The sequence below is a fragment of the Corticium candelabrum genome, chromosome 21 (assembly GCF_963422355.1).
Source record: "Corticium candelabrum chromosome 21, ooCorCand1.1, whole genome shotgun sequence".
NCBI classification, from domain to species: Eukaryota; Metazoa; Porifera; class Homoscleromorpha; order Homosclerophorida; family Plakinidae; genus Corticium; species Corticium candelabrum.
In genome coordinates this window covers 3,704,052-3,729,202 of record NC_085105.1, presented here as the reverse complement: position 1 = coordinate 3,729,202, position 25,151 = coordinate 3,704,052, and the positions used below count along the sequence as shown (strand labels likewise).

The window sequence follows — 25,151 nt, the reverse complement described above, 5'->3', positions numbered from 1 at the left end:
CGAGGGTTAGAATGTTGCCATTGAGAATGATTGTTTTTTGTTAATAAAAATAAAAATAACGTAAAAACGATGGTAAGACTGTATATTCCTGCATGCAAAATATCTGTAAACCTCCTAGAATCTACAGCTTGCAAATACAGAACTGTCGTAATTGCGTACTAATGAAGTTAATTAATTAAAGCTCCATTAAACCCTTAAAAGTTTAACTAAAGCTATACAGTAATGCTATATAGCAGACTTGTACACTTATCATTCCTCTGTGCAACGTACGCTAGCAGGTCCGACCTTTGTAGCATTTTATGTCTTGCCAAAATGCGTAGAATAGGAAAAGGAAGTATATGATGATGAAGAAAACGCCGATGAAGCGGTTTAACTTGAACTTGACGATTGCAAAAGAACTGACAGCAATGATGAGAATGATCAAAAGAATGAATCCAAATTTGGCATGTGGTATTATGTCGTAGAGACCAAGTCGAAAGGCCACCTAAGAGGTCAAACACATTGACCGACTGCACAGTATTGAAAATACAAGCTTTTATATGGCATAGCTAGCCTTCTCAACAGTAGTTTGAGTGTTGTAATGTAGTGGCTGGGACAACAGTGCATGAGCATGTGTGGACATGTGTGTCTAGTTTGGCATCACACATCATGCAGTGACTGTGAGTGCTCCTGTGAGTACCTGGCCCAGCTCCAAGAGATCGTCAGCACAGACCCAGAGCTTTCCTGAGCAGTGCACAGGAGGCTGTGTGTGTGTGTGTGTGTGTGTGTGTGTGTGTGTGTGTGTGTGTGTGTGTGTGTGTGTGTGTGTGTGCATGTGTGAGTGCATATTCTACTACTTACCAATTCAACAGGAGTTAGCAGAAGTATAGGCTTGCCACCCTGGATCAGTGACTTGACAAGAAATGGTAAGCCTAATCCCAAGTTAATGTCAAAGACATTGGAACCAATAGCATTTGAAACTGCCATATCACCATAACCATCTCGAGCTACTAAGACAGAGCTGAGTGCATCCTAAAACAATTGACATGTCTTACAACAACACACCAGATGTGTCACAAGTTAATTAATTTTTAAAATGTATTAAAAGTAATAGTGAAAGGAAAGTTGTAATAATAAAATTGTCTGATAAACTTGAAACAAACACTGTCGCGCACATATGCCAAGTATTTGATATTTTATTAGCATTCTATTTAATACTTAACATCATATTATTTTCATCTGTCTATATATGGAAGACAAAATATCCATCAATTAAGAATGTATACATCTATGTATTTCAAATAGTACAGTTGTAAGAAAGTTTCTTACAGCAGTTGAAAAAAATCTGAAGCAACTGAGAGACAAGTCTTATCTAACTATCTGAGTCTACGACACTGCCCTGTACCAATCATTTAGTCAGTCCACATGAATGTCTTTCCATATCACAGGGTGCGGTAGGTGCCACAGTAGTTGCTCATAACACACGTATAGACACCAGCACTGCTGCTGTTATTTGTATATACGTGCTAAAATTAAAATTGCTACAGTACTAGAACTAAAAAAAATTGAAAAAGAATTAGATGTCGGAATTGTAGAGAAAGTAATACAACAAGATCTCTAGATAACATGAACCAAATCTAGACATCATTATTGAATCCTTCCAACACACATTCCCTACATTTTACCTTTAGTAGGTTGGAAGGATTCAATAATGATGTCTGGCTTTGGTTCATATTATAAAATTCTAGTAATTCTATAGTAGTTTTATGATACTAACAACATTATATGTGATGCACGTGTACTTACTGGAACACTGGTTCCTATTGCAACCACTACCAGTCCCATTGTGTAGCTGTCAACATCAAGAATGCAGCCAACACGTGATACCAAAACAACCACACCAAAACTGAGAACAGCAATCCACACAATGGACATAAGAAACGAAGCGACGAAGTATTTCCTGTGTTCAGGTTTACTGCATGGCGGCACAGTCCACGTGAACACACACATAAATGGAAATGATATCAAAAACAGGATCCACTTAAAAATAAACCACAATGTCAGACAAAAGCATGCTCCTTTATTGGATGCCGATTTCAAAGAATCAGATGATGGTAACTGTGCACTGATAGCAGGCAAACAAGGACATGGTTTCAATTCCTCATCCTTCTCATTCTTTTCTTCAGATTCGATTTGTTCATCTACCTTTCCAGCTTCGAGCATTGAACTTCTAAGTGAGGTCGTTGACCCACCACGGCTAGATACTGTTCTAGTAACCGATACGTCATCATCTGGTGGTGAAACAAACGTTTGTACTAGAGTTTTCGACGTTGAAAGATCTACTGGACTTAATGCTATAGATGGTGGTTGAGTGTTGTTTGCAACCTTGTCACTGTCTACTGGCGATTTACCGAACAAGCTGCGACTCTGTAGAGGATATTGATGACTACCCCTCCGTTGAGTGTTATCTGATGGTCTTAAGGTATTAAACGATCCTGTCAGTCTAGAGGATTCATTGCGACGATGCACTGCTGATGCAGACATTTCAGTTCCCGGAGCTCCATTAATGGCAACAGCAGATGAGAACAAGTTGGCTATATGCTGTTGTGATAACAATGGTCGCCGATTGACCTAAATACAAAACAGCCTTTGAGAACTAAGCTTTACTATATGCATTTGAGAGATTTATCTAACAAATGATCCAGACAACTCTTGTCCACGCAAATGAACAAAGCGGTGCCTCTGGTCCACAGCAACAGTGTGTCGTCTAGATTCCTGATCACATGTTGTAAAATAATCGTATCAATATTTCAAACTGAACAACTGCACCTCAAAAGATGAATGTGGAAAGTCACGATTTGAATGAGCATCATCATCCTTATCTCTTTCTACATCAATAACGACCTCTACGCTAGGACTAACCTTACAACTGCCATTATTACAACACAAGCAATACAAATCAAAGTCAATAATAAATGTCATAAATAGTATACGTTATGATGTTAATCACCTTAATCTTGATAAGCATCTCATCAGTCGAGTATTAAACTTCATGATGACAACGTACAAGATGTAAAGGACGAGCAGAACACCAGACTCATAATGTTCAACAACACCATCCCATGTAAACACAATAAATAAGCCAATTGATATAGCGTAGATGAGAGAATCTCGAAACATCGGCTTCCAGTCTAAAAGTAAGACCTATACACAAAAGCATGTAAAATATCGTATATATAGCATGCAGATAGTATATACAGAACCTGTCCAGCTAGCAAAGCAGACAACGCAATGATGATCAATATGTTAAATACAGCACTCCTAAACAGTGTATACAACAATAAGCAAAAACACAATAACGTGCTGTAGCTCCATCTGAATGAAAGTGGAACAATGTAGCAAACTCAACCAATAAACACATAGGGCAATATGTTAATCAACCAGTCTACATGAGCCATATAACAATACAAAAAACCGCAATAAACCATTGATATTGCCAACTGGCAGACATAAAAACCACTAACCTATTAGCCAGCCAGTGCATGAGAAGAGTACATCTAGGAAAGAGTACATCTATGTGTGTTATCAGTATGCCCTTGCACTTTCATGCTTAGAAAGGTGGAACAAACATGCTGGAATGCACAGGCTGGAATGTACAGGCTGGAACGCAAAGTGCAAACTCTGCTGCAGTCTAGATCAAGCTGTGACCCCTTGTTAACAAAGCAAATGTACTATTAGTTAACCAAACGTCCAAACCATCCATGTGCTAAATGCAATTTAGTTAAATAATTACTATAATTATGAGATGGAAAGAATATTGCTTAAGGCAATACAGGAAGTCATTAGCATGTTCATTAGCACATTTTTACACTTCTGAATTTGATGCCATTTCACTTGAACATAAAATACTAAAAACAATCAACATCACATGTCATGCAACAACATAGCAAAACAATAGCACAATTCCATTATTGCAATACTGTGATGTTCACCACACAACGACTTACCCTACAATGGTACCAACTCCAACATCGCTGGTGACGCCTACTGATGCCATCGACGTAAACAGCTCTGGAGCAGACGAGCCTGCCGCCATAAATGTAGCACCGGCTACATCCTCAGATAGATCGAGTCTCTCAGAAATCGCTTCAAGTGATGGGACAAAAAAGTCGTCACAGATAATTGCCAGACCTATACACAAGAAAAATGCCAAGGTCTAATCGTCTTGGTCTAACCAGGAAATAGCTAGGTATAACAGATAAAAAGATATCAAGCCACGCCCAAACAAGGAAAAGTGAACTATTAAATATTCGATGACACTTTGGTTGACTAAGAAAACAACTCACCAACAAATAGGACAATGACTAAAAGTATATATATTGCAAGAAACAGAGCTGGATGATTAGCCTCCTCAAAGTCGCATTCCTCCCACAAAACAGAATGATTGACACCCGAAGAACTCAAGTCAAAGTCGGCCAATATCTCTAGCTCCTCGACATCACATCTTTCCACCAAGTCCGAATACGTCAATCCCAAGTGATGAAGAGAGCTCCAGTCGAGATCCAACGCTGTCAGACTGGGACAAGAATCATTAACAGAGCTGTTCCCTGATAACGACATAAGAGAGCGACTGTTCCAGCCTAATGATTTGGCGTTCGTCCAGTTGTGTGGAAGGTTGAAAGTGCAACACACAGTAATCACAACTAGAGCGAAGACCCTCATCAATAGACGTGCGGACCGCCTACTGCCTGGTCGAGACTCTGTTTGTCTCCAGCTCCTCTCACACGCAGACGAAAACATCTACAGTACAAAAGTAGCAAACGTACGAGTTAGGTTTGCTTCAACAGATTTGTTAAAACTGAAAGCGACAAAACTCACATTCAATGTGCACGTGGAAGTCTATGATGTAGACTAGAATGCAGTGCTTAGTCTTGCTTTGAATAAGATGCAGTAACTTGTGACTATGTTGTTCGTAGTGCGACGACAGCCATTGTTTCGTTGTTTCGCAGAAACAGCGTGGGTGATGGTTGCGAGGATACACATAATGTATCTAGAGCCCGGATATTCCGTTTGGACGGGTCACGGGAAACGCAGTCACTTTGCACGATTTAGATTTATAATTCGCGACAATCCTGTGGTTTGTAGAAGGCTCATAGCTGTGGAAGCGACGGTATAGAAAGCAGCCTCAATGAATAGTATATTTAGTCTCTCTCGCTCGTTCTCTTGATCGACCCCATCTAAATCACAGGGGTGTTGATACGTATGGTAGGTATATATCACTTTCGTCGCTCCCAGATGTAACCGGCACGTCTGAAGTAACCATGTTGCACTGATACAGCGACGAAAACCTGCGCGGTGCACAAACCTCGGCGTTGAGGTCCCGTATATTCTCCGCGACTGGGCAGCCCCTCTGTTGCAGATTCTGAGAAGACTGCAAACCGAAAGTCTAATAAACGTGTACTCTTGTTACAAAAAGACACGATATGAAGTCGCAACTGCGAAGTAGCGGTGAAGTGAAATTTCATCGTGTATGTCAAGACGATCATCCAGATGACGTCTTACATGTCTACGAACAGAGCAGTGACGATGAAACTGGAGGTCAACTCAACTATGAAAACGATCAAGTACAATTGCTAGCAGACACGGAGATTAGATTGGCGGGACGCTTAGAACGGTCTAGATGCAAGAGTGGCGATGCAAAACACACGTTACCGTTTATTCGCAGACTTGGTGTTGTGCTGTTTATTCTGCTTATTATTGGCTGTGTAATTGCGGCAATTCTTCTTTCTGCACATTCAACCGGTCGTTCATCTAACACTCTGATGAGACGTTTACCGACACTCTCACTTCTCAACAGATTTTGTTCAGACAGCAGACCCCTCAACATCACTACACATACTTACACGAGTAATAAGAAGGTTGAAACTTGCTCTGGTTTTAGTCTCAAGCCAGTGTGGCATACCCACTATATCAACTTGTCTTCTAGCTCAGCAGTACGATTTGTTGACGTCAACTGTGATGGGATTCTTGATGTTATTGTGGGGTTTACGTCAGCTCTGGAATGGTCCAATGAAATGGGTTACAACGAGTTGCTGGAGTGTCTTAGAGCAAGTACAAAGCTACCAGACTACTGTTATGCCGGGATCATGGCCTTAGATGGAATCACAGGAAAGAAATTATGGACACGGAGCTCAACTCACGAAGTGTTTGCAATACAGTGCTCTGTCGACATTAATAGTGACGGATTTCTGGATTGCTTTGCTGCTGGAAGAGGTGGTGTTTTGTTTAGTGTTGAAGCTAGAAATGGCAATTTTCTATGGATGAGTGATAACAGAGTAACGAATTACTCATGGAACTTTTTAACACCTCAAGTTGTTAGAGATTTTGATAATGATGGCATAAATGATATTGTGGTTAGTCATGGAGGAGACAGACGGTATCTTGAGGAGCAGGGTCATCGAGGAGTAGGATTACTTTTGCTCCTTTCTGGTCGAACCGGAAAGGCTCTATCTGTCATTGACATGCCAGACAGCCATGAGACTTACATGTCACCTATCATACACCAAAGGGCTGATGGGAAAAAATGGGTTTTATTTGGCTCGGGTGGTGAGACAGTAGTTGGCAGCTTGTGGTCAGTGGAGTTGGAGGAATTTGCCCAACTTGGGCTTAAGTACAAGAAAACTTGGGAAAGTGTTGATGCTCAAACTGCTAATATTGTTACTGTTGTGAAGGGTAGAGACAAGGGGGCTAGTAATCCGCCCACATTAGTTGATTTAAACAGTGATAGCATACTAGACATTGTTATGCCCATGTTTGACGGTCAAGTGCTAGCCTTCAATGGCATTGATTACACCATTTTGTGGTCAGTTGATTTTGGAAAGGCAGAGTCTTATGTGTGAGTATAATAACTTATAAGTACGGTAATTTATGAGGATGTTATTATATTTTTGTGTAGGTATCCATGCATTGGGCTGTTTAATAGTGATGCTGTTCCTGATGTGGCAGTTATATACCAGGAGGGAGATGTTGGTGAATATGATAAAACTGTTGTAGCCGTTCTTGATGGAAAGACTGGCAAGTTTCTCTACCGTAGCAAAACTAATGTTGGACTAGGAACTGCATCAGCTCCTTTGGCTGTGCACATGCTGCAGGGTAATGATTGGATCATTTACTGGAAAGGTAAAGAACAAGCTACTCGTGCTTTTAAAACGGTAGGTAATGGCCACCAATACAGTCGACGACATGAAGATGAAAATGTTTATGACATAAAAACCAACAACATACAACTATTTGCCAAAACTTTGCAGTTTGAAGGTGAAGGCCAGATGCTTATGGAACTAGAAACAGGTAGGTCCTGTACTGTCTAATGGGCTGGTGTGTGTGTGTGTGTGTGTGTGTGTGTGTGTGTGTGTGTGTGTGCGTGCATGCACGTGCGTGTGTGTGTGCGTGCATGCACGTGCGTGTGTATGTCTGTGCATGCATGCATAAACTTCTTACATAAATACCATATACATTTGCATTTGGTATTTATAGGAGTTCATAGTGGTCATGTCTTTGGATTCAACTTCACTTTTACCAAGGAGTTTAGCTTGCTCAGTACTCCAAGCATTGCTGACCTGGATAATGACGGAGTACTTGATTTTGTTCTTCCCATGAGTAGAAAGGCATGCTTTCTTCCAAGTAACTACAAATCTCTTGAAATGTCACAGTTTGATATCATGAAAATGTGCCATGGAACTGTACTTGAGATACACAGAATGAAAATGGAAAGTGATTGTCCAGTTGCATCTAGTTTACAGCAAGCTTGGCTAAGCTATCTGGGTACATATGGAGATGGAGTGTACATGTTCTAACAACTGCAATGTAGTTGAGACCTTTTTAGCTAAATTTTGCACCATTCTGCTAGAAGTATTTTGTTAGTGGTAGTTGGGCCATTCAATTTTATTGCATTGTATTAGATATTCATGTTTCTAATTTTGTCATTCTATTGACCTTTAGGGTTGTAGGACAATAGTAAGACATGCTCTCCAGTAAGATCAGAGTCACTGGGATTAGTAGATATTCCACTCTTGAATACAGATTCTTCTGACCAGAGAGTTCAAAATGTTGTTTCCTTGTAATATCCAACACATGGCATGTGAACTTGAGCAAATTTTTGAAACAGCTGCCTAGAATATATACTCAACCAAGATCGAATGAACGCAGTGTTTCACTACCTTAGTAGCTATTAGCTGCACATCATTTTAGACACCTTCCCGAGACAATTTCAACTTCATCTCCACCATGGGTGTATGCTTACTAACTAAAGATATCAACTATAACAGTTTAATGACTGAATACCCCAGACTAGACTACTGTAACCTTAGCTCAGACGCGGCTAGGGTTATTCAACTATAACCTCAGACCGGAAGTCTGCGGAAAACAGCAGCTGTGTAGTTTGTGAAGACTGGTCGGGCTCGGGATGGTGTCACGTGTCTATTTTCCGCCTTGCAAGTCCCGTATATGATACGATAACTGACGCAATGGAAGTGAGTGACGATGCCGAAAAAGAGAGCGAGAGCAGCTACACGAGCAGTAGCAACGAAGAAGACAACGACTTCGACGTTGTGAAATGGGCTTATCTATGTAGTAGCAACTCTGTCGAAGTCGACTGTTTTCTGAAAATGAAGCAGTTTCTCACAACGTTTGTGGAAAAAGAACTTAGACCAAAGTGAGTAGTGAATTTTTGGCTGTAGCTACGTAGTGTATCTTGTGGTTACCTGTGTTGTAAAGGGGTGATCGATGTCTAGGTGAAACTTCGTCTTTGATTAATTATCGCCTAGCAGTTTTGACACTCTAACACCTTATAATTATTATTCATGTCCGCGACATTGATCATGTGACCGTGACGTTACCTTGGTTACACGCCATAGTGAGTGGCAATGGTAAAAGGTGTTCCACAGTTCACTGCAATGGCAGATGGGAGAAAGGCACTTCGTTAAGTTTTTACCGTTTTTCTGCCGAGCTAGATCGTCGGCGTCCATGGATTGCGGCAGTCAATCGAAAGGAGCGGTCTCCAAGTGAGTATACTGGCGGCTAGGCTCTCTTCATTTCATGTCAGGAAAAATGTTGGATGACCCGCTTTCACCAAACTACGTTCCATCTGTCTTGTTCCACACTGCCAGCCCTGATAAAAGGTGTTAGGAAAATAATTTGAAAGCGTACGCTCGCCGTAAAATGATCTCCTCAAGAACCGCCCTAGAGCCAGCAACACAGCTGATCTAGTGAAGGAGGCATTTAGATAACAATTCCTGACTTTTCAACAACAACCCATGGCATGGCAGAAGTGGAAGCAATGAAACTGATTGTGAATGCCGAACTTTACATCTGATGACAAATCTATCTTGTTTTGTGCCAGCACAATCTATCCACAAATCACTGACCCGACCAGCTGTCAAATACGTACTTGTACGATTCAAGACTCATACCCAGTCCTCTCCTCGCGCGGGCTCCACGTGTTTTAGCACGTACTTTTTGTTTCACTAGCGAGTGGTAACATATTATGTCATGTGACCATTTATTTCGGTAGCGAATGCTGCTGCACCATATACGCGGTCCTGTCGTCTATTGGCTACCATTCACCTAGTACTGAGCAACTAGAGACATCTCTGTTCATCCTGGCTGGAGAAGACGTCATTGTCAGGGTGTCCACAGCAGACAACACTAGTGAGCTTGCACCTTGGGTGACGACAACAATCGCTAATTTATACTACTATATAAAATTGACGGTGCTTGTGTGTGTGTGTGTGTGTGTGTGTGTGTGTGTGTGTGTGTGTGTGTGTGTGTGTGTGTGTGTGTGTGTGTGTGTGTGTGTGTGTGTGTGTGTGTGTGTGTGTGTGTGTGTGTGTGTGTGTGTGTGTGTGTGTGTGTGTACATGTATGTATAAGTTTGATAGCCGGCTAGACCGGATGACCCACGAGGCTAAAATGTGGGGTACAGGCGTAACTCGGCATGGGTAAGAACATAGGCAGGGTGGCGTCGTCTTCCAGCTTTTTCAGTCGGGTCCCCTTTTGGGGTGCATCGTAGAACGACATAGTGTGCGACATAGTGCTGTAGAACTACCTCTAGGAAGTTTTTCATTCAGAAAGGAGACTGACCGCCCCTGAGAGACTTAATTTGAAGAAAGATGCGTTAATGGCCTTTATCTCATAGCGTATATACAGTTTTGTTTTCTCCTAAGTCATTCATTGTTGTTCACAATGACATGCCTTTGTTACGTCACAATGCTTAAAGGAGACTGAATGCCCTTGATAGACTCAATTTGAAGAACGTTGCGTTATGCGGATTTCATCTCATAGCGTAGTTTTGTTGGCTCATAAGGTCATTCATTGTTGTCCACATGCCTTTGTTACGTCACAATGCTTTCTAGCAGTCCTATCAGAGTGGGTTATCTGAGCAAGCTGTAGTTGATTTTGCTTATCTTGAACATCAAACTACGTCCAGAGCAAAGACATTGGTTCCGAAAAGAAATATTGAGTGGTGTTACATCTAAAAGACTAGCATCAAACGAGATTGTTGCTGTTTTTCTACCAACACATCTAAAGTCAGAAAAAGTTAGAATTTAATTTAAGGCATACCTTTCTACGTATTTGTACCTTTCAAGGTCATCCATTCAACACAACATGCCACCAAAAAAGTCCAACCTGTCACGCCGCTCTGCCAGCTTAAGAAGGCAATCTTCCACTCTCTTGGAAGAGACAGAAGAACGGCGTCAGAAACGCCGACAAGATCTCCGTGCACGAGCAGCTTCAAGGAGAGCAATTGAAACACCAGAACAACGTCAGAAACGCCTACAAGACCTCTGTGCACGAGCAGCAAAGAGGATAACAGCTGAAACACTAGAACACCGTCAGAAACGCCGACAAGACCTCTGTGAACGAGCATCAAAGAGGAGAGCATCTGAAACACCAGAACAGAATGACGTACGGATTGAGGGTGTTCGCACACGAGCAACTGCAAAGGGAGCGGCTCAGCCAGACGAAGAAAGGGAGACTGAGGTACGAGAACGTCATCTGCGTACGTCAATTGGATCAGCGTCATTGCACTCCAGCACGTGACATACTCTTTGAAGCATTGAAGATCTCCGGTGCTGCATTCAATTACGACTCATCTCTTGATTATTCAATTGCGGCGCAGATTGGATCGATGTCTCAGAGCTGTGGGAAATGTGGAACATTGAAATGGCAGAAGGAAACGAAAGGCATGTGCTGCTCGAATGGCAAAGTTTCTTTGCCAACACTTACTTCTCCTGCAGAACCTCTCCAAACTCTGCTAAAGGGAGAAACAGCAGAGAGCCGTCATTTTCTCGATAACATGCGCAAGTACAACAGCTGTTTTCAGATGACGAGTTTTGGAGCTGACAAAGAAGTTCCTGAGCACGGCTACATGCCAACTTTTAAGGTTCAAGGGCAAGTTTATCACGCTATCGGCAGTCTTCTTCCAATGGCCGGTGAAGAGGCCAACTTTCTCCAGATCTACTTCATTGGAGACCCAAAAGACCAGGCTAAACGACGAGGTCAGGTTATTCCTGGAACCAGGCTCCCCATTATCCGGTTCCTTCAAGACGTGCTTCACCAAGACAACTATTTGGTCCGCAGTTTCAAGTATGCATTTGAAAACCATCCAGGAAGAGAGTTTGACATTGTCATCAATCCTGACAAGGTACCTTCGGGGGAACATCGCCGTCGCTTCAATGCACCTGTTGTTTCTGAGGTGGCAGCTGTCATTTCTGGGTACGAGAAGGGACAGCGTGACATCGTAATCAGACACAGAAACAATGAACTGGAGAGGATCAGTTCATCTAATAGGGCGTACGACGGTCTTCAATATCCATCCATCTACACCAGAAGTGAAGACGGCTACTATTGGCAAATCTACAAGCAAGATTCAGGTGGCGGTCCAATAGACAAAAAGGTGACAGCTATGGAGTTTTATGCATACCATCTATGTGCTACTCTCTCAATTTATTTTAATTAGTAGGATACTACGCGTGCCTTTGCAACAAAATTTTTTCGCCTCTCGTTACAGTCTTGACCAATCAACCCACTTATAACCTACCACGTGAAGAACTAGTTCTTTACGTGACAGAAGATGTTATCTAGTTGTTAGTCCTCCTATCTAGTCGAACAAGAAGCACGTGCTAAAACACGTGGAACGCGCGCGAAGAGAGGACTGGGTACACGTAAAGGGACTAGCAGTTTTTATGAGATAATGATAAATGTCCGAATAAGCGACATCCGGCACTTCTTCTCCCACATCGCACGCCTCCAAAACGTATGGGTTAAGTCAAGGACTTGCAAGCCCATCAGATCCAGTTTACACACATATCTTTTTTACATCCATTAAAATATGTGGAAGTCAATCCTTAAGACATTTACATGCAGCTGACAGACATGCCACTCGAACGCGTTTGCCACTCAGTCACGTGGAAAAACCCGTAAAAGTCCCGGACGTGAATAAGGTTCGCGCGCGGGAGGGGCGTGTAGTACTCTCTCGCTCCTCCCCCGCGCGCGAACGTCTGGCCACGCGAGACTACTTTGGATACTAGCTAGAGCGCGGCCCCGTTTCTCGGACATCATCATGACATATTCCGGACGCGAGTTCTCAGTTATCCGTTTTTGAACGCAGTCCCTACCACATCATAAATGTAGGTATCCAAGTTGTAATTGAGCACACCAAAAGAGAGCATTGTACCTCTTCTCTGCTTAATTAAGTGTGATTGAAAACTGTGCGGAGCCTTGCATACCCCGTTCATCGGACAATAGCGTTTAATTGCACACACGCATCCTTCAGCCTACTTACTTATATATCGCTAATCAACAACTCTTTACCTACAAATCGTGTTGTTACCCTGCATTTCAGCCAAGATCTGTATGAGTTACAGTCAGTCAAACGCCCGTGGTAACGGCTCCAATCGTCGGACACCCATTTTCTTGCCTCCCTGCCTACTCAGCAACAGCTCTAGGTTTCCAATGACTGCAGTTGATTAAATTCAGTTATCTGAAACGCCGCAGAACGCAGAACGCCTGCCTAGAGTGCTTGACGGCGATTTTGAGTCATTTCTACAGTCAGATCTGCTACAACCACGCTTCCACTAGGACGTGTAAAAGCTGGGCTTGAACGAACTAGCCGTACAACAAAGAAGACTGTAGTAATGCAGTAAGGACTACGAGGACTATGAGCATGCGTAGAAGGACAGAGATTAGAGCGGTTGCGCGGGCTATAGCTGGAGAATACAAAATACAGATCTCCACAGTTTTGGCGTAGTCGGCAGGATGGCAACAAGAGTCGGCAGAGCGCCGAAAGAGTTTGTTCTTGACTACGAACGCAACATTGCGGCTGAATTCGAATTGTGTGTGGCTCGAGGACGTGAATGATTACATGGCGATTTGCAAAATTGTGGAACCAGTAGAGAAGAAGAGTTTATTTCTCAATTTAGCGGGATTGAGCCTAAGGCGAGTGGTCAAAGGTTTGGGAGTGGGGGCCCCAGGTGAGGAATCAGACGAGTACGGTGCGCTGACTGACGCCATTCTAACGCACTTTAGACATTCTACTAACACTACATCGGAAAGACACCGATTTCGACAGATGAAACAAGAAGGACACGAAACTGTCAGCATTTGTGGGCCGCCTTCGGTCCAAGGTGGCGTTGTGCAATTTTTCTTCAACAGCTGTAGACACAGTGGTGAATGGGCAAGTACGTGATCAATTGATTGCTGGTCTGAGAAGCCTTGATATAAGACGAGAACTGCTGAAAGAAGCGAAGCTCACTCTGGCAGGGGCTGTCTCAAAGGCAGTGGCACGTGAAGCCTCTATAGCAGACAGTTCCCTTTATGAACGGCCACATCTGGGCACGGCGGGAGCGTCTTCAGGTGCTGTGAACAAAATCAGCCAACAGAATCCAACAGGCAGAGGTAATACCGTGAAATGCAAATATTGTGGTCGCCAACACACCAAAGGGAAACAGCACTGCCCTGCAGCGGATACGTGTTGTTCTTATTGCAAGAAGATGGGGCATTTTGCTGCTGTGTGCCTCCAGCGGAAGAAGACTCATGCCGCACAAGTCGTAACGATGAATTTCCCAGCGATGACTCGGAGGAGGAGACTAATCGGGTATATGACACGGTTTATGTTGCAGGAGAAGCACAACAAGCGGAGGCATTCAGGACCACGTTGAGGGTGAATGACAACGCGTGTACAGGTCTACTGGACAACGGCGCAACGCGCACACTGATAACAGCTGACATCGTCACAGCAACCCGACCGAGTACCACTGTGCTCAAAGCGTATGACGGGCGTCAAGTGACCACAGTGAGAGTGGCTGATGTCACCATCAAAGCAGGTACAAAGAGTTGCACCTATACTTGCTTTGTAGTGCCAGTGGGTCAAACCATGCGTTTTGGCCAAGATGTCATTCGTCAGTTAAAGTTGTTGTCCATCAACGAGGCTAACATGATAAAAGTCAACCCAATAGACATCACTGTGGACCCACAGGTGGCTCCAGTCGCCCTTCCACCGATACGGCATGCTTTCAGTCTACGGAATGAGATTGAAGCAGAGCTAGAGCGGCTTCAGCAAGCGGATGTGATTGAGCCTGTGAGACAGGCTACTAGTTGGTTATCACTATTGGTACCAGTTCGGAAGGCAAATGGAACCCTACGCTTATGTGTAGACTATTGGAGGCTCAATAAAGCAATTGTACGGGAACGACATATGCTGCCCACTCTAGATGAGATTACAGCAACATTGGAGGGAGCTAAGGTGTTCTCTGTGTTAAATGCCGAGTCGGGGTCTCACCAAGTACCGCTTGACATAGAGTCTAGGCACTACAGGACATTCACAACACATCGAGGTCTGTACAGATTGAAGAGACTACCCTTTGGTGTCGCGTGCGCACCTGAGATCTTTCAAAGAGTAGTAGACGATATTCTACAGGGACTAGATGGCGTCATCGTCTACATTGATGATATCTTTGTTTTTGGAAAGGATCAACAGGAGCACGACATACGGATGCAAAGAGTGCTACAACGGCTAAAGGATGTAAACTTGAAACTCAACTGGGCAGAGTGTCAAATTCGAAAAGCACGTGTGAAATACCTGGGCCATTTGCTAACAGATAATGGACTACTGCCAGACGCTGATAAACTTCGAGCAATTCAGGATATGCCTTGCCCAAAGTCAACAACAGATGTAAGGCGATTTCTGGGAATGGCCACCTATCTTGGCAAGTGTATCCCTCACTTATCTCAGGTGACAGCCCCGCTCCGACAACTGGCCAAAGCAGACCTACTAGGTTGCACCAAGGAGTTAGAATCAGCTTTCAGTATTGCTAAAGAAGGAGTCACAGCGGCATTTCAAAAGCTAGCTTACCTCCGACCTTCCCCTGCAGTCTGCACAGCAATTAGCTGTGATGCTTCACCGCTGCGACTAGGTGCGATGTTATGGCAACAGAGCGATCGCGAGCAATGGCTCCCAGTGGCGGCAGCAAGTCGATCCTTAACCGACGCTGAATCCTGGTACTCTCAGTTAGAATGAGAGATGCTAGCAGTGGTTTTTGCTATTACAAGGTTTCGTCAATATGTGCTCGGGCGGCCTGTACAAGTTTTCACTGACCACAAGCCACTGGTAGACATAGTACACAAGTCATTTGACGACATATCCCCACGGTTACAACGGTGGCTTGTATCACTGATGCCTTATCAATTCTTGCTCAGCTATAAGCCAGGATGTCAGTTAGCCTGTGCAGACACATTGTCTCGAGCGCCACTCCCGGAGCAAGACACAACGCCAGAAGAGTCTCGGTCTGTAGGGGAGTACGCCAATATGGTATTGGAAGAAGCCCTGGTTGGTATCGCTGAGATCCAACGTGCATCAGATGAGCAGGGCTGCCACACTTGGAAGAGCAAAATATCCGTAGGCGCAGTGACGCACGGCCACGCCCACCTAATTTAGAATGACCGCGCCCACGCATTTTTTGTTTGCACGTTTTCTTGGTACAGTGTATTAATGAAATGCTACTACGCGTAATTGCAGAACAGCAGCAACAGTTATTTACTATATATCCATAACTGTTAGAACTAAAGAACAGCAGAAAGTTTTATTTACCACAAATCCTTAACGATTAAGCTTGTAAATTGCGCTACTTTGTTGCTACTAGAAGGAACAAATTCTAGGTGTGCATAGTGGCGACCAAGGAACTCTTCAAAGTATTTAGCAGCAAAATTCTTTGGCACTCTGCCAATCAAGCCACCTGCGTTACCATGTGAATGGCTGTCAAACAGCGTTCTCTTGCTTTGGAGCAAAGCTGGCCTTGATAGTGCCTTTCCATCCAGAATTTTTTTGTTGTACTCTTGCAACGTGCTCCCGCGAGGTTGCGTGGGTACGCAAGGTCCTAAGACCGCCAGTCTTGTAGCTGAGGTCCTTAGTGCACAGACTGCAGAAGGCCATGCCTGCACTTCTCTTCGACTCTGTTAACCAACCAGAGCATACAGGATCGCTCTCCCACTCCTTCTTGTAGGCCTGTAGCCATCGTTTCATGATGCACGATCGGATCTATCCTGGATACGCTGCCCGCATCTAGCCTCGCGTGGCCAGGCTTTCACCTCAGGCGCTAGGCGCCTGACAAGTAGTGAAAGGTCTGGCTACGCGAGACTACCTCACATCCCCGAACATCCCGGAACTGTTAGACTACTGCAAAAGAAATCGACGTTCGTACTGTTTGTACATTGTACTAGGTAAGTTAGACATACAAATTTACGTACAGTACACACCACGGTTCGATAGCACGACGTTGAGTGACTTCGGAAGACCTACAACTAAATGCCATGTGATCATCGAGTATGTGTTTGCTCAGTGCTGCATTTATCCGTAGGAATGGCCTACGGAATCCGTAGGCAAGTATGAAGGCCATTTTACCGTAGCCTACGGTAAAATCCGTAGGAGTGGCAGCCCTGGATGAGTATGTTCTGATAAAGGCCATTAAGAAGAGAGTAATCATGAATGCTTGGAGAGATCGCAGTGCTGCTGAGGAACCATATTATTTGGTGCGAGAACAACTAACAGTTGTAGAAGGCGTTCTGTTGCTGGGCAACCGTTATGTCAGTCCGGAAGCGTTGCGACGGCAGATACTGCGATTAGCACACGAGGGACACCCAGGTCTAGACGCTTATCAGGACACGCTTCGCAAACGAGTTTGGTGGCCAGGTCTTACAAAGGATACAAAGCTTTTTGGAGAACGATGTGACATTTGCTGGAGGAGACGACCCAACTCCGACCAGAACTTACAACCATCAGAGTTAGAAGCAGTATGGAACAAACTGGCAGTAGACCTTGTTTCCATAGAAGCTCATACCCTTTTGTCCATCATAGATTATGGGTCTCGTTACCCAGAGGTGCTTCCCCTACGCTTGACCACAGCCATAGGAGTAATAGAAAAGCTCATGGAGGTCTTTGCCAGATGTGGATTGCCATCTATGCTGGTGTCAGATAACGGCCCACAGTTTGTGGCTACAGAAATGGAACAATTTCTGGAGAAACTAGGCATCCAGCACGTCAAACCAGCCCCGCGATATCCTCAATCAAACGGCATGGTAGAACGGCTGCACCGTATCTTACGGGGGCGATTACGGGGATTACGACCTTCTATTCCGTTTGCCTGTCGATTGCAACAGGTTCTAATGGACATAAGGAACTCAACAAACAGAATGTTGGGATCCACGCCGGGGGAGCCTTGTTTGGTCCAATTCTCAACACTCGAGTGCCATCATATAGCGCTCCTGTTATCGTAAACCCGGCACATCAGATTCGGGCAAAAGCAAGAATGGCAGAAGACCATGATGCCAAGAGAGGAGTCCACTCTCTCCCCAAGTTGACAACCGGCACAGTAGTAGTGTTACAGGACGAATGTTCAGATCCAAGCAAACGATGGCGAGTTGTTGAGCAATACGGGCAACAAATAGGAGTGTCTGATGGGAGGCGTATCTTACTAAGAAATCGAAGACATGTAAGAGAATTCCATGCTCCGATGAGCACAGCTGAACAGCATGTACCGGCAACAGCATCACCAGCAGCTATCTCTGAGCCATCTACAAGGAGAAATATGGACATTACAGACACCGCGCCTCCCTGCAGCAACACTATCACAAGCTTTAACTTCTACACCGTCAATGCCTCAGGTATCTACAACCCCACTTTATCCCCAGAAGGGACCCTCCGTCGACCCGTAGCCAAATCAGAGACACTTACAAACTGTGAGAAAGGAAGTAGCACGACGGATTCAGCGTGGGCACAGCCAGCATCACGCTCTATCTACAAGGAAGGAATAGTAACTAGATCCGGAGGACAAGTAAAGTTGACAGACGTAGCCAGAGATGCGGATGTTTAATTGACATGGGTTATGTTGCGTTGCGTTATCTGTTGCGTTGGGTTACTTTATTTGTTTTAGAACAAGGGGGTATTGTAATAATGCAGTACGGACTACGAGGACTATGAGCATGCGTAGAGGGACAGAGATTAGAGCGCTTGCGTAGGCTATAGCTGGAGAGTAAAATACAGATCTCCACAAAGACGACAACCGAAACCGATGAGAAGGCACGATTGAAGTGCTAAAACGCTCTTTTACCCTTTGCAAAGAAAGTCGATCGCTGTGTAGCGCTCGTTGACAAAGACTTGACGTAATCTAATTCAACTTTACCTAGCTAGGAGAAGCAGGGGTGAAGGTTCCAACTGCTCTGATAGTAAACAAAGTTTCTGCATTAGGTACAGCTGGTGGTACCAACGATGACGTGCTGCACTTCGTAACGGTGCGCGGTCAGGCAATGGTAGCTAGGCTATCAAACTGAGATAGAAACACCTGCACACGTCTTAGTCAGAGCCAAGTAACAATTTAGGGGCCTTGAAAGGAAAGTACGAACTGTTCCTGTGCGAGTTGGGAGAATTTATCGCTAGCCTCGTACCAGACCCTCTCGCGCCGTCATGCCCGGTTCCCGTATAACACGACAACTACGGCGCGAGAGGGTCTGGTACGAGGCTATTATTACCTGCAGGCTGCTGCTGCTAAGAAAAAAACGACTGTCCGACGAAAGGGGCGTTACCTCGACTCAATGAGCATGCGCTATCTCTCCTGGAGAGTAGCAAACGGAGACAGTGATAGTGTTGTTGTGTTAGCTAGTCACCTATAAACCTATCTCAGGTGCGAAGTTGCAGAATTGCCTTTGCGTTTTCATGGGGAGGTCGTGTCCGATGAATGATGGTGGTGTCCGATGAACGGGGTTGCACAGAAGAATCACGTTTACCGTCCTAGCATAATCGTTCCAAGCCTTTGGAAGTCTCGCGTCTGGAATCACAGTCTTTACTAATCCTTCTTACTGTGGGCTCTAGCAAAACTCAGTCTTACTTCGTTTACTTCTTGCACGGCAGCGTGGTCGACGGCTGTCTGATGATTGATGGTGTCCGATAGCAGAGGCGTCGCTCTAGCCTACTCATGACAGTGTTACTTATCTATATCTAGATATCCGGGAATGAGGAGGTGCATGGGATTATCTCTAGCTCTAAAGATAGGAGAGCTGTGTGTGTGTGTGTGTGTGTGTGTGTGTGTGTGTGTGTGTGTGTGTGTGTGTGTGTGTGTGTGTGTGTGTGTGTGTGTGTGTGTGTGTGTGTGTGTGTGTGTGTAATGGAACAATGTTAGAGGAGATTGAGGTTCAAAATTGTTTGAGACAAGGTTGTTGTATTGCTCCAGTGTTGTTCAACGTGTACACATGTTTAGCGGTGGAGAGGTGGTTGGTTAGGATAGAGGATACTGAAGGAGTGGGCATTATGATCAAGTACAAACAGGACAAGAAATTGTTCAGGAGGTATACTAAGAACGCTTGTGAGAGAAAGATAGCAGAGTGTCAAATTGCTGATGATCCAGCTATTCTTTCATCATCAAGATCAGGTGCAGAGAAGGCAGCAATGGAATACCAACAAACAAACAGCGATTTTGGGTTGACTGTTAGCATTCCCAAGACCAAACACACGATAACAGGAAGACTGGTTGAGGAAAATGATCAAACGCCTGTTGCCCTTGAGGGAGGAGACATTGAGATGGTAGATGAGTATCCTTATCTTGGGTCTGTCATTACCAGTTATGGGCGAATGACTGTGGAGGTAGACAAACCGTAGCTCAAGCGTCAAGGGCTTTTGAGGCTTTGAGAAAGGCTGTCTGTATTGATAAACACCTAAAGATATCAACAAAGAGAATAATTTACAATGCGTGTGTTATGTCTGTGCTGTTTTATGGAGCAGATTGTTGGGTCCTTCTCAGAAAGCAGGAGAAGAAGCTGGACACCTTTCACCATCGATGCATTAGAAGTACCTTGGGCATTTCCAACAGGCAACAATGGTCTGAGCACATCACAATGGCAAAAGTGAGGAGGAGGTGGGCAGATGAAGAGACTGCATCTGAGAAAGTGACGAAAGAAAGGTTGGAATGGTTGGGACACCTAGATAGGATGCCAGACCATAGAATATAAAAGTTCAACCTTATTTGGTTGGTTGACTCAGCCCCGCCCCAGATGCGGTCCAAAGAAGAGATGGAGAGATATGATGAGAAGAGAATTTGAAGAAATTGAAGTATCAGAGGAGAAATGGTATGATGAGGCTGTGAGCTCGAGAGAGGGCTGGAGTACATTGTGTCGTGATGGTTTGGAACGTAGGAGAGAGATAATGGGGACATTTGCTCCGGTGGCAGTCAGGGATGTGATGTGTGAGGTGTGCTCCAGGACCTTTAGACAGAGAGATAAGGCGAGACACAAGTGTATGGAAGAAAGAACCTATAAGGGAACAAAAGGGTGCAATCCAATGTTCAAATTGTTTCAAATGGTTCAGAAGTAAAGGAGGATTGCAGTTCACAGATGTGTAGAATATTCTAGCAAGCACAATATTCATTCATCAGACTTCTTGCCGCTTGGAGGCAAGCGTGACTGTTTTACGGTAGCTTTTGGACAGGACAGGACGTGTGTGTGTGTGTGTGTGTGTGTGTGTGTGTGCGTGCGTGTGTGTGTGTGTGTGTGTGTGTGTGTGTGTGTGTGTGTGTGTGTGTGTGTGTGTGTGTGTGTGTGTGTGTGTGTGTGTACTCGCGTATCTCGACGGCGAGTTGCAGCGGCACCAAATTTTGCTCGCGCACGCCGAATCCATAGAGGTCGAAAGTGAAGCTGTCGTTGTCTTCCGGACTTCTCCCTCGACGACGCTATTTCCTGCCGAGTGAACCCGCCTTCGCTCGCGCGCGAATACCTCCGTAACGGCGTATCGGATCTCCACCGAATTTAAACTGCTCGTTCGCGACGTCGGACGGTACGCACGGAGCGTGTCGATTATTGCGGGCGATGTCCATAAAGGCAAAATGTTTTGCGCATATCCGGGTCTGGAAAAAACGCCTACCCTTTGTAACTCAGGGCATAGCGTGGTCTTAGGCTAGACCTGGCTATAGCCCCATCATTTGTAGGCGTGGTAAAAGAAAGGCGTAAGACGGAATAAGGAAGATGGTCTAGGTGGCGCCTTATCTCTCGTCCGTCTTCCAGCCTAACCTTGAATGAGACTGGGCCAGTGCATTATTGTATTTTGCCTTCCAACTATCGGGGTTCATGCTCAAAATTACGGGCAAGGACTCGCTGGCCTACATTCAACAACCTCTCTCGGCATTGTCGGTCATGTGCAACCTTTTTGGCCCTTGCCTCTTCCTCACTGTTTGAATATTTGGACCGTTTTTTCTGCCAACCCGTTGGAAGCGGGATGGTAGAGTGCGGTGTTGATTAGCACCACACGATTGCTATTCAAATATTCCCGGAACTTTGAGCTTGTAAATACCTCGCCATTGTCAGTTACTAGTGTCTCCGGAAGGCCATGTATTGCTATCAATTGTCGGACTGTTTCTATTGTTTCTTCTGCGGTGATCTTGGTCATCGGTGTGATCTCCAGGCATTTGGAGTGAGCATCGACCGTGATCAGGAACATCTTTCTCATAAATGGCCCAGCCTAATCTAAATGTAGGCGGGACCAGGACCCGTCTGGCCATTTCCAGGGGTATATTGGGCCTCTGCAGGTAATTTTTGTTGTTGCTGACAGCTTGTGCAGTGTTGTGCTGTTTGTGCAATGTCATAGTCCATTCCTGGCCACCCACATAACTTCGTCCCAGTGAGCGCATCCGAGAAATGCCCGGGTGTCCCGAATGGAGCGCTTCCAAAATCTTTCCCCTTACTCCTGGTGGTACGACTACTTTAGACCCCCTTAATAAACAACCGTCCACAATGCTGAGCTCATCTCGTGTTTTTGCATATAATTGTAGTTCACTGGTAAGCTGTTCGTTTGGCTATCCATGCCACTCAATATTCCTAACTCGGTCTTTGCTGCTTAGCTGAGCAATGTCTGTTGCCTTTACGGGTGTTGTTGCCAACACCGTCAACGTCAAAATCACTTCTGCTGTTTTTTCTTCCTTGCCCAACTCCGGTAATGGTATACGACTACGAGCATCCGCATTACTATTCTCTGCCCCAAATAGCTTGTAATTGTTGGCTGATAAGAACAACGCCCAGCGCTGAATTCTGGCTAAGCCCGCTGGCCATATTGCTCTCTGTTCTCCCAGTAATCCTAGTTGTGGTTTGTGGTCTGTGCAAATTGCAGACTCTTTTCCGTACAGATATTGATGAAACTTCTTTACTCTCACAACTACAGCCAGTCCTGCCTTTTCTAGATGTGAGTACCCTTGTTCTGCCTTTGATAGTGTGCGAGACATGTAAGCAATAGGCTCGTCCGTTCTATCAGCAAACTGATGACATAACACCGCGCCAATCCATAGGATGAAGTGTCACAACAGAAAATCACGTCCTTCGCTGGATCATAATGAACTAAAGTCGCCTTGAGTGAAGCCACTTTTTACTCTAACAAGGCCTTTTCCTGTCTCTAGGTCCATTTACAAGGAGTTTCTTTCTGCAGCAATTCATACAGTGATGTGAGAGTAGTGGCTAGGTTTGGCAAAGACTTGCCATAATAGTTCAGTGGTCTCAGGTATGACCGTAGTTCTGACGCATGTCTCGGAGTTGGTGCCTCTTGGATTGCCTTGACTTTTCCCCTGTTGGGTGGAGACCATTCTGGTCAATTGTATACCTCAGATAGTTGACAGCCTGCTTGTTGAATTCACACTTCTCTAATTTCATCTCAACCCGGCTTGCCCCAATCGTTTCAAGACTTCCCGCAAGTTCTGTAAGTGCTCCCGATGTGTTCTGCCTGTGATTAGAATGTCATCGTGATAAACGATGGTGTGTAGTATTCCTTGTAATATGCTGTCCATGGCTCGTTGGAATATTGCAGGAGTGGACGAGACACCAAATGGCATCCGGTTGTACTTAAACAAGCCTCTGTGGGTGTTTATTGTTACGTATTGTTTTGTGTCCTCTTTTAGGAGCACCTGTTGGTAAGCATGACTCAGGTCTAGTTTACTAAATGACTTTCCTCCAGCCAAGGACCTAAACAGATCATCCACTCTCGGTATTGGATACTGGTCACAATGCAATGCTTGGTTGACTGTTACCCTGTAGTCGCCACAAATTCGCACAGTACCGTCTGATTTTCATACTGGTACAATAGGAGCAGCCCATTGTGAAAATCTAACTGGTTCCAGCGTTTCTTCCTGTTGTAATTATTCTAATTCTTGATCAATCTTTTCTCTCAGAGCATATGGTCCAGCCGAGCCTTGAAGAATTTTGGTGGCACTTGTGGATCAACGTAAAAGGTGGCTTTGAAACCCTCTAGCGTTCCCAACCCGTCGTGAAACACCACAGCATTCTCCTTGATATTTTTGAGGTCATCCGTTGGTGTGACTTGTGACTTGTTGCAAATTTCGTTCCAATCCAAAAGTGTCAAAGCCAGTCTCTGCCAAATAGACCGGGTCCCGTGCCTTTTACAACCAGTACTGGTAGCCGGGCTGACTGACTTTTGTATTTCACCACCACAACCATTTCACCCAATACCGTGAGGGCTTCTTCTGTGTATATGTTCTCAGATTGACATGGGGTCGACGAAGACCTGGGCTTGACGTCTATTCCATAGTTTGTGGACCGTCTTTTCACTCAACACGGACACTGATGCTCTTGTGTCCAGTTCCAGATTAATTAAGTGGTTTTTTGTTGATGGTTACTTAAATCCACATTGGATCTTATTTTCATTTTCCCAGTTGGTGTACGGTGTGCAGGGTATCTGTCTGCTTACCTTCATCCTCACTAGCCTCTATGCAATGTGTTTCTTGACGCTGTCTGCTCGGGTTTTGTCGTATGTTCCGACAAGCCTTAGCAATGTGCCCTCGTTTTCTACAACTTGGACAACTTCTGTCAAGTGTAGTCTTTGAAACGACACTCACTGTTTGTATGGATTCATTACATCTATAACACTTTGGCATACCTGTAGCTTTACTGGCAGACTTCCTTTGCTGTTTCATCCGCAGCAGCGGTCGCACTGGCGCCTCTGACGTCTTGTTTGCCGCCAGTGACGCTTCTCTTTGTGGAGTCTGTATTTTCCTTGAGTTTTTCTCTGCCATCTCCATCGCCCTAGCTTTTGTATATGCCGTTTCAAATGTGAGTTTAGTTTTGGCCAACAGAGCTCGTTGAATTCGGTCTTGATTAATTCCGCATACCAAACGGTCACGTAGCATCTTCTAGTGTCGCGCCAAAATCACAGTCTTCCGCGATCTGCCGCAGCGCCGCCACAAACGTTGCAACTGTCTCCGCATCTCCGCAGGCTGTCTCACACGGCTGTTGAAGCGGAACCGTTGTAGTATGATGGATGGTTTCGGGTTGAAGTGGTCATTGAGCAGTTTTTTGACTTTGGTATACGATTTCTCTGTCAGTGATGTAGGCACTGCCAAGGTCCGGATCAATCGAAATGTCTGCCCTCCACACACGGTTAGGAGGATCGCCCTTTTACGTTCTTCATCCTCCACCGCATTCGCCGTAAAATAATATTCCAGTCGTTTACTGTAGTTTCCCCATTTTTCATCGTCTGCGTTGTACGGACAATCTGTCTATGCAGCATTGTAAAGAATATCACGAGTCCAACACAACACAACAACTCTACACTAAACCAGATAACGTACGCTAAGTGTCATA

General features: G+C 44.8%; 5 protein-coding genes and 1 pseudogene across 5 annotated transcripts; 5 read left to right on the top strand and 1 right to left on the bottom strand.

Moving 5' to 3' along the window:
• Positions 1 to 5: 5 nt before the first annotated feature.
• On the bottom strand, positions 6 to 5,009 carry LOC134196437 (sodium/potassium/calcium exchanger 4-like). Its single transcript, XM_062665559.1, has 10 exons — positions 4,858 to 5,009; positions 4,326 to 4,779; positions 3,987 to 4,170; positions 3,243 to 3,300; positions 2,990 to 3,183; positions 2,809 to 2,908; positions 2,674 to 2,754; positions 1,786 to 2,610; positions 841 to 1,011; positions 6 to 484 (listed from the first exon to the last, which is right to left on the bottom strand). Exons 2-10 carry the CDS (start codon positions 4,777 to 4,779, stop codon positions 272 to 274), a joined length of 2,280 nt encoding a protein of 759 aa, XP_062521543.1. The 5' UTR covers positions 4,858 to 5,009; the 3' UTR covers positions 6 to 271.
• A 399-nt stretch (positions 5,010 to 5,408) lies between these two features.
• Positions 5,409 to 8,014, top strand: LOC134196485 (uncharacterized). Its single transcript, XM_062665627.1, has 3 exons — positions 5,409 to 6,874; positions 6,935 to 7,326; positions 7,513 to 8,014. Exons 1-3 carry the CDS (start codon positions 5,463 to 5,465, stop codon positions 7,830 to 7,832), a joined length of 2,124 nt encoding a protein of 707 aa, XP_062521611.1. The 5' UTR covers positions 5,409 to 5,462; the 3' UTR covers positions 7,833 to 8,014.
• Positions 8,015 to 10,630: 2,616 nt separating this feature from the next.
• Positions 10,631 to 11,171, top strand: LOC134196744 (uncharacterized). Its single transcript, XM_062665965.1, has one exon. The coding sequence runs from the start codon at positions 10,641 to 10,643 to the stop codon at positions 11,073 to 11,075; it is 435 nt and encodes a 144-aa protein (XP_062521949.1). The 5' UTR covers positions 10,631 to 10,640; the 3' UTR covers positions 11,076 to 11,171.
• LOC134196864 (uncharacterized) lies at positions 11,164 to 12,446 on the top strand. Its single transcript, XM_062666085.1, has one exon. The coding sequence runs from the start codon at positions 11,164 to 11,166 to the stop codon at positions 11,992 to 11,994; it is 831 nt and encodes a 276-aa protein (XP_062522069.1). The 3' UTR covers positions 11,995 to 12,446.
• A 137-nt stretch (positions 12,447 to 12,583) lies between these two features.
• LOC134196614 (uncharacterized) lies at positions 12,584 to 14,233 on the top strand (annotated as a pseudogene).
• Positions 14,234 to 19,667: 5,434 nt separating this feature from the next.
• LOC134196544 (uncharacterized) lies at positions 19,668 to 20,864 on the top strand. Its single transcript, XM_062665698.1, has one exon. It carries the CDS (start codon positions 19,696 to 19,698, stop codon positions 20,176 to 20,178), a length of 483 nt encoding a protein of 160 aa, XP_062521682.1. The 5' UTR covers positions 19,668 to 19,695; the 3' UTR covers positions 20,179 to 20,864.
• The last annotated feature ends 4,287 nt before the right edge of the window (positions 20,865 to 25,151 follow it).